This window comes from Plasmodium gallinaceum (assembly GCF_900005855.1).
Source record: "Plasmodium gallinaceum strain 8A genome assembly, contig: PGAL8A_v1_152, whole genome shotgun sequence".
Classification (NCBI taxonomy): Eukaryota; Apicomplexa; class Aconoidasida; order Haemosporida; family Plasmodiidae; genus Plasmodium; species Plasmodium gallinaceum.
In genome coordinates, this window is record NW_021628316.1 from 480427 (window position 1) to 490990 (window position 10564).

Below are 10564 nucleotides of genomic sequence, written 5' to 3' on the forward strand. Positions count from 1 at the left end.
ATAAATTTTAAAGTTTTAATTAGGAAATTACACAATAAATGTTAAAACATAATATATCTATATAACCAATTATCTCATTTTATAATAAGTATATGCTTATACATTTTTTTTTTTCTTATTAAAAAGAAAAAAATATATATATGATTTATTATTTTATACATACAATAAAACTTTTTTAGCTATTTTTCTGGATTATAAAAAGTAAAGAAATTTTTTACTATTTTAAAAATTTTTAAACTTAATTCAAAATTAAAAACAAATAAACTTATAACAGATCTTTCAATTTTTTTTATATTTACTAAATTTTAGAGGTATTCTTAACTGCTCTTGTAAAATTATAAATAACATTTATGAAATATAATAGTATAATATGAATGAGACCTAAAAAGTGATTGAAAATTTTGTTTACTTCAAATATGTAATTTTGGTATAATATGATGCTTTCAAATTTTATAAAAGCATAATGTAAAAGTGATAGAAATTTATATATATAAATAACGAAAAATATATATAACTTCTATAGAATTAAAAATGATAAAATAATAAAAAATATAAACAAATATAAACAAATAAAGGAAAAATAGTAAAAGTAAAAATGAGACAAAAAAAAAAAAAAAAAAAGGAAATTAAATTTCACTAATATAAAAATAAATAAAATTTAAAAAATGTATACATAAAATTAGTTAAGTATAAAATTACAATTATGTTCACAACATAATAGTTATATTGTTGATATAATATTATAAAAATAGTTACATTACAAAAAATATATCAAAGAATTATTATTATTTAAAATTTTTTTTTTTTTTTTTTATTTTTGTTTTAATTTAGAAAGCTAAAATCTAATTTTTCATCATTCTTCTTATTTTGTGTTTCATTATTTTTGTTCATATTAATTAATTCTTTCATTAAATTATAAATCAATAATTTTTCTTCTGTATTTACTTCGTTAATAATCTGTTTAAATAATTGTGAATTCTTAAAAGCAATATTTTTAAAAATTTTAATTACTTCTTTAAAATATATAGTCATACAATTAATATTAACTGAATTAGTATTAATGAAGTTATTATGTAAATATATATCTTCGTTTTGGAAATTAAAAGAACTAATTGTTTTTGTTTGATCTACTTGATAAATTAAGAAACTTTTTGTTATCATTATTTTTTTTTTTTCACACAAAGTTACAATTCTGTATATAAAATTTATAAAAGGTATTAATATTTTTTTTATTAATATAGTATTACTAATAAATACTTCAAAAAATACATTTAATATTTTTAGAGAATAACAAATTATTTCTTCCATATAAGAATTAAAAGGTATTAACTCATTATAATCTACATTTTCTATAGAAGAATTTGTTATTATTACAGGCAAAATGTTATTTTTAATTAAATTATAAATAAAATAAAAGACAAGTGATTCTTCTTTATTTTTAATTATAGTAAATATATTTTGAATAATATTTATAGAAGAAATAATTATTTGCTTTTTTGTGTTATTACTATAGTCACTATTATTATTATTATTATTATTATTATAGTAAAAGTACAATATTTTCATTTTATTTGAGAAATTTATAAATATTTGTATTATTTTTTGATTATAATACAATTTGCTTTTTTCATTTAATATATCACAAGTATTAATAAAATTAATAAAAATAATTATTTCTATGTAAAATATTTTCAATTTATGTAAGTCCTTTTCATTTATAATTTTTATAATTTCTTCTTCATAACTTTTCATTTTAATTAAATAGTTATTTATATCATTTATAGAAGAATTCTGAAAAAAGTACTTTAACAAACTACTTGATAACTTTTCATTTTTTAATAAGTTCATTTTTTTTAAAAATGTATGTTGTAATAATAATTTTATATTTCCTTTCAACTCTAAATCATTTATTTTTTCTAAAATAATATAAGAATTTAAAAATGAGTTCCATATATTTATGATTTCTTGTTCTTTTTCATAATTATTATTTTCTTTTAAAAATTTATTAATTACAAATATATTTAAAGTGTATAATTTACATAATGTATTTACATGGATTTTCTTATTTTTTATTTCGATTATTTGATTATGTAACTTTTCTATTAGGTTTAAAACACTTAATATATTATTTTCAGTTATAAAAGTTACCAAATATTTTAAAATGTATTCTAAAATTTTATTTAAAAATGTTCTTTCTGTTTTTTTATTTTCGTCATATATATTATTGTTATTATTATTAATACTACTACTATCCTCATTATTATTATTTATACAACTATTATCCGTATTATTATTATTAATAGTACTATTATCTATATTATTATTAATAGTACTATTATCTATATTATTATTATTAATACTACTACTATCCTCATTATTATTATTATTAATACTACTACTATCCTCATTTTTATTATTAATACTACTATTATCCATATTATGATTATTATTATTAATAATATTATCCGTATTATTATTATTATTATTATTAATACTATCCTCATTATTATTATTATTAATACTATTCGTATTATTATTATTGTTATTATTACTATCCTCATTATTATTATTATTTATACAACTATTATCCGTATTATTATTATTATTATTATTACTATCATTTTGATCATCTAAATTTATATAGTCTTTAATTTTATTTGTTTTCTTTATTATTTCTTTTTCTTCTGTATCATCTATGAATTCCTCAGTTAATTCTACTAAAACTAAATAATTAAAAATGAATGTAAAGTATACTTCTTTTGTTTCTTGTTTTAATATGTTATTATATTCTTTTATATGACTGCATAAAAAATAAATAAATATTTTAAAGAATAAATAATTATTCTTATTTAAAATAACACTATTTTTTACATAATTTAGGAACTTAATAAAAATAGGAAAAGCAGAAAAATAAAAAATGGATAAACATCTTGCCTTTTCATTCACACATGTAAAAAACTTATGAACAATTTTATTTAATTCTTCACTATTATTATCTCTAAAACTCCATATGTATAAAATTATAGTGTCATATATAATATAATTAACATTTTTCACAATTGATTTAATGTCAAAAATTGATAAATTATTTAGAACATTATCATTATGTATTATATAGTAACAGAAAGATTTATATTTAAAAAGAAAAAATAAGCTTGAATCACATTCAGAAAAAAATAAAAAAGAGTTAAGAACCTCTTTCTTTTCTTCTCTTTTATTAATATTATTTATTTGTTTTTTTGTGAAACTATTAAATTCAAGAGATTTGTTATTATTATTATCTTTTATTGCAAAATGAAAAAAGTATTCCACAAATTTATTATGAGAATTACATAATTTTATATCATTTAAAAATAAAAATAAATTATATACATTCATTAGAGGATATAAAAATAAATGAGAAAATTGTAGGTCGTTGTTACTTTTGTTTCTATTATTAGAGTTATCTAAATATTTATACTCCTCGTTTTCATAATTTAAATTCATAAAATTAAATGATTCATAATACATTTTAATCGAAGTAAAAATATTAATTTCATAATTCATGAGTAATTTAATTTCATTATTATCAGAATATTCATCAATTATAATTTTAGAAAATTTAAAAATACTTAAGTAAACAATCAATACTTTTATAGCCATATTTGATAATTTATAATATTTTATGCCATAATTTATATTGTTTAAAATTACTTTTAATAAACATTCAAAATTATCATATAAAGAAAAATTTTCAACAATATCTTCCAAATTTATATCATTAAAATTCGTTTCATCTATTATTGTATTATCATTGGAATTTCTTCTCTGATTGAACATTCTTTCAATATAATAAAATTTGTTTAACATTTCCTCATTGGAACTACTAATCTTGTTTTTACTTTCGTAATTATCATTATTAATATCAGAATATTTACCATTCATTGTATAATTATTATAATCATTTTTACTCCCATTAATATATTGATTGTTTTCATTCATATCATAACAATTATTACCATAGCTCATATTTTTATCCTTCATTTTATTGTATTTTGATAATTTTTTTATCTTTTTCATTTTTATATTATCTTCTTTTTTTACCACATTTTCCTCTAAAAAATCGTGTTTTTCACTATTTTTTTCTTCTTTTTTTAAAATTGAATCTTTTAAAAGTTTCTTTGAATAATTCACGTAATAAGAATCATTATGAATAAATATTAAAAATGATGAACTAATTCTTTTCAAAAAATATAATAGTAATTTCATAACTAAATATTTCGTATCTATTGAAAAAGTAAAATCATTTTTTCCTTTTGTAAAAACATTAAAAAAATATTTTGATTTATAATTTTCCATGAAAGGGTTTAAAAAATGTTCCTCCTTTAAATTTATATGAATATTAAAACCAAAATTTTCATTAAATAAAGAAGTATAAAAAAAAGTGCTATCTTTTTCATATAATGATCTATCATTTTTTAATAGATTATTTTCTTTCATGTTATTATCTTCACAATAATTATTATTATTCTTACAAGAATATTTAGAAAATTTATCTTTCGTTTTACCTTTTATAATATCATATATGAATGCACTTTTTATGTTCAGTATATTTTCAAAAAGTTTAGACCATTGATTTACATTAAAAAAAGAATAAACAGATATCCTTAATTTTAATAAATTTATAAAATGTATATCTAACTTTTTTGTATTAACAAAATTATGAATAACTAAAATATAATAATCAAAATTTTCATGCAATGGTATTACAATTTTTTTTTTTAAAAGGTTATATACACATTTTAATGATTCCTTTAACACTTTTATATTTTTATAAAAAAATATATTTTTTTGTATTATCACAGATAATTTATAAATATATTTTTTTAATTTATTCATTTTTATCACATCAAATAATAGATTAATTGTTTTAAATAGATTACTATTTATTTTCTTTTCAAAGGAATTTAATAATATTTCAAATATAAAAAGTATTTTATTTACTATTTCTTTAAATACTTTTTTCTTTTTTTTTTTCTTTTTTTTTTCTTTTTCTTTTTCTTTTTTTTTCTTCTTTTTCAAAATATATAATAAATTATTAAACAATTTTATAACATATTTCCCTTTTTCAATTTTAAAATTAAATACATTAATATTTTCATTTTTTAATAAATATGCTAATATAACTTCTAAGCAATTTTTTATTCTAAATAAGCCAATAGAAGTACTTACTCTTTTTATTATAGAAATGAAATTTTTTAAAACTGTTATAAATGTATTATTATTATGAGGAATTACCTTTAACATATCTAGGTAAATATCAAAAAATTTATGTAAATTCTTTTTTTTTATATTCGTTTCTGTATATGAATAACTTTTAATATAATCTTTATTACTTTTTTCTATATTTTTATCATTTTCTTCTTTAGATTTCATTTTGCTTTTGCTTACAATTTTATCTTCTTTTATTTCAGTGTAACTATTGTTAGAACTATTCATACTTGTCTTTTTTTTATTTTTCACTTGTTTCATTTCTGAAATATTTGAGACTTGTTGTAATTTAAAATTTTCTGAATTATTTGAAGAACAAATATCTTTATTAAAAAAAACATAATTAAGGCTGTTTTGTTTAAATGAAAAAGTGTTAGAACATACATCCAATTTATTAAATAATGAAGATGAATTTGTTGAATTTTTAATAAAACTTCTTAAATAGGACAGATTTATAGATTTCTTTAAATTTATATTTCTGATTTTTTTTTTTGAAGAATTTTTATAATTTATTTTATAGTATGATGAATATAAATTTTTTATTAAAATAGAAAACAATACATATAAATAACTTTCATTATTCATTTGCATTGAATATTTTTCATATAATTTCATAGCATAACTAAATATAAATGAGTTAACATTTTCATTATTACTTATAAAAAGAGTTAGTATCTTAATAATTAAAAAATGAATTAAGCAAAAAGAATAATTAAAATGATCATTTAATAAATTAAATAGAGGTTGTATACTTTTAAATAATTTTTCTTTTCTTTTTTTATGAAAATTTTTCTTTAAAAAGTTTTCTAGTATTAATAAATACATTATTAATTCATTTTTTTGTTCATCTAAATTTAAAATACATACACTTATATTTTTCATTATTTTATTATAATATTTTTTTTTTTTTAAATATAATTCAAACAAACATATAAAATTTATTAGAATTAATTCATGATATTTTTCATAATTATTTGTTAAAATATTTAATATATCTAATTCATTTATATATTCTAATATATATTTTTTCTTTTTATTGCTATTCGCAATATATTTATCTTTTGCCTTATATATTACTTTTCTTCTTACTATAGAATTTACAACCAAAATATAAAAATTATTTTTATTTTTTGTAAAATTTATTAAAAATGTTAAAAAAAAATCAAAATAAGTTTCCTTGTTTTTCTGTACATTGATTAATGACTCAAATATTAAACGAAATTCATCTTTTTCTTCATTTTTTAATAAAATTTTATAATCATTATTTATATTATTACTATTATAATTTTCATCACTTTTAATATCATTATTGTTAATACTAGTAACATCAATATGATCAACAAAGTAAAAGTCTTTGTTCTTTTTTCTTTTTCTTAGTTTCAATTTTATAAAGTTCATAATTCTAGTAAAAATTTTTAATAAATATATAAAGAAAACTAGTAATATATTATCGATGCTTATTAACCTACATATTTGAGTAAAACCATACTCATAAAAGTAAAAATTCTTATTTTCTTTTTTTGAACAACTATTTATGTAATTATTTTTTTCCTTTTCTTTATCATTTACATAATTTTTTCTTACTTCATTATTTTCCTTATTATATTTACAATTTATTTCATTTAATTTGTAGAAAAAATTAAATAAAGTATTAGCAATTTTATAAATATAATCAAAAAAAAGAAACGTCAACATTTCTGATGATAAAATAACATAAACATTCTTTAATATGTAAACTAAAATAAATAAATTATCAACAACAAAAAAATTACAGGAATTCATTTTTTTCTTACTTATTTGTTCTTCATATGAGTGAATAAAGATTTTCATTTTTTCTTCTTCAATCTCATTTATCATTTCTTTTAGTATATCTTTTATTAATTTAAGAAGAGGGTTATTGTATAATACTTCATGGATGTTAAAGTATTGCTTCAAGTTATAATAGTTCAAATTATTAGAAGAACCAATATTTTTTTTAGTTGTTTTTAGATGATCCAAATCATTTAAACTATAAAACATATTATTACTTTTTAATTCATACATAACAGAATAAAGAATAGAATGAATTAATAAAAAGGAAATGATTCTTCTTAACTCATTAATAGTTTTTAATGGATGTGTTTGAACTTTTGAGAGAAACAATTTACATATATCAAAAATGCAAAATATTAAATTGTTTAGGTGATACATCTTATAATAACTAGAAGAATAATATAATATTTGTTTCAATGAAACTGAACTAATTATTAATATACTCACTTGTTTTTCTATATCATCAAATGTATTTAAAGTTAAAGATGTCATAAAATTGGCATTAATTATTGTTATATAATTTACTAATAATGTTATTATATTATATATATATGAAGGGAACCTTAAAAAAATTTTCAAAAATAAATTTATAACATCCTTTACTAATTCAATATCTACATGCATACCATTCATGTTATTTATTATAGTTTTTAAAAATTTTTCATATTTTTCATATTTTTCTTTTTTTATATTATTATTTACTATTATTTTGTTATATAAGCTTATTAGTGCTTTTAAAATAATATCATTCTTTTTTTTTTCATTAATATCTAAATTAGTATCATTGTTTAAAGTTAGATAGTTTTTAATTTCCCTTTCTAAATACTTTCTGATTTTTGTTTCTTTAAAATTTTTAACATAATTTTTCTTTGTTTTTTCCATTTCATTCTTATTTTCATTTATTTCTATTTTAGTATTTTCGTTGATAATTTTATCAATAGTGTTTATACTACTATTATTATTTTCATTTATTAACTGATTCTCTTTGTTACTCGTATTTAATAAATGATTATTTATATTTCCTTTTTTGATCACTTGTTTTATTTCTCTTCTATCAAAGTTCAATCTTTCAACTTCTTTTTCTTTGCTTTCTTTATTATTAGTAGTAGTTTCTTGTAATTTTTTTGTATTATCATAATCAAAATTTTTAGAATTATAATTTTTTTTAAATTTATCCGTGTCATTAAATATAATTTCGTCTTTTTTTTCTATTTCATACTGATTATTATTATTGCAAATATTCCTATTTTTACTAACACTATCCTCTTCATTTTCTTCATAATATTGACTATTTTTTTCATAATGATCAGTATTTTCACTCTCGTCAAATATATTTTTTTCATTTTCTTTTGATTTATTTTTTTTCTCTTTGATTATTGTATATGTATCTTTTTCTTTTTTCTTAATTAATTCTTTTATAATATTTATAAAGTAAAATATACAATATTTGATTTCAAAACTATTTGAAATATTATTAGTATATAAATGAGTTTTCAAATTTTTCTTTTTTGCACAATTAGAACATAAAACTTCTAAAAAGTTTACAAAAAATTTTATTATTTTTATTATTGATTTCCCTGTAAATTTTTTTGAAAAAAATAATAAATTTTTAAATGATTCAAAAAAAATAATTTTTAATAAGGTATTACGAATTAAAGAATTGTAAATTTTAAATAAAATTTTTTCTTCTATAGACATACTTATTTCATCATAATTTATTTTTTTCTCTTTCATTAATTTATAATCTACTCCTAATAAAAAATTAAAATTCTCTATACTTTTTGGTTCTTTTAAAAATTCATATTTCTTATGATTTTTTTTACTCAAATATGCACAAAAATCCTTTTCAAAAAAAAATTTGTCTTTATAATAATTGTATTTTTCTAGATTTTTCAAAAAATATAACTTTTTTAAATTCATATAGTCATGATTAATATCTGAAGATAAATTTATTATTACATTCTTAAAATAATTTAGAAAAGACTTAAAATTATAAAAAGATAGAAAATTTTTTTTCTTTTTTAGTATTTTTTTATTAAATTCATTATCATCAAGAAATAAAAATCCTTCAACATTTTCCAGTTTAATATAATTTTCAACATTATTTTCTTCTAATTTTATTTTGGTTATCTTTGAAACAATTTCTTCTGTTGCTATTTTTAAAAAATCAGAAAAAATATTTTTTTTTTTTTCTTCTTCAATTTTTGTATTTTCTTTTATATAACCCAATTTATTTTTTTCAGAAGATGATTTTCTTTTTAATTTTGATGAGGTTGAGTAAATGTTTTCTTTTGAATTCTTTTTATCTATATAATCATTATTTTTACTATATTTTACATTCGCACAATTACAAAATATAACACTTACGAAGTTAATAACATATTTAAGATTAGTTAAGCTAAAATTATTATTTAAACTTAAGTTATTATCTATAAAATTTAAGAAAAATCCATATTCTAAAAGAGAATATTCTGGTTTTAAAATAAAAAAATTTGTAAGACATTTAATAGTTATATTTTTTATTATTTCTTCCTTTTCATTAACTGCTTTTTTCAAAATCTTAAATATTTTTTCAGTATTTGTAGAATTTATTATATTTGAAGATTTTATTATTTTATTCAGACATATAAAATAAAAGTATTTTAATTCTAAATTTTCACATTTCTTTATTTTTTCTGATAAAAAAAAAAAAAAAAAAAATATATTTTAATTTTTATGTTTTCTAATTTTAAAATGGGTAATTATAAAATTACATAAAAATCAATTAATAAGTTTATATTATTACACAAGTAATAATATATGAATATATAAAAATCAAAAGAATAACAAATTTTACATTTTCATATTATGTAAATAATAAAAAATAAAAAATAGTTATTGTAATAAAAATATATATTTTTTAAATTATATGCAACTTGTAAGGAAAAAAAATTATTACTTGAGTAGTCAATTATAGTAGATAGATGAGAAGTAATTTTTGAATATATATCATATAAAATTAATGATACTAGAAGAATTGTATTTTTAAAAAAATTTTCATGTAAATCTTTTACTTCAACAGAGCATCCAATTAAATTTTTATTTGAGATTATTTCAAATATACTGTTGTAATGATCATTAATATTAAAATTTGCATATTTAAAAAGTTTTATGTAAAAAATGGATAATAATTTTAATATCAAATTAGCATTATTTTTTTTTAGTATTAGGATTAAAACGCTATCCAATTTTTCAAATATATTTAGTAAACATTGCTTTTTCACATTATCTATTGAATTATTTAAAATTAATAAGTTTTTGATTATTCTAACATTAGCAATATTATTATTTACTTTTATATTAGATATATTTTCATATTCTTTAATCATAAAATGATAATTCTTTTCTAATATGTTATAATTCCTAATCATTTTTTTATTTTTAGTAATAGAATCTACATCTATATCCATTTGCTTTACAAAAAAAAAAAAAAAAAAAAAAAAAAAAAAAAAAAAAAAAAAAA

General features: G+C 15.9%; 1 protein-coding gene across 1 annotated transcript; it reads right to left on the bottom strand.

The window, feature by feature from the left end:
- Positions 1 to 822: 822 nt before the first annotated feature.
- PGAL8A_00510100 (conserved Plasmodium protein, unknown function) lies at positions 823 to 10511 on the bottom strand (the record flags this gene model as incomplete). Its single annotated transcript, XM_028673925.1, has 2 exons — positions 823 to 9737; positions 10001 to 10511. 2 exons carry the CDS (start codon positions 10509 to 10511, stop codon positions 823 to 825), a joined length of 9426 nt encoding a protein of 3141 aa, XP_028530329.1.
- Between the last annotated feature and the right edge of the window lie 53 nt (positions 10512 to 10564).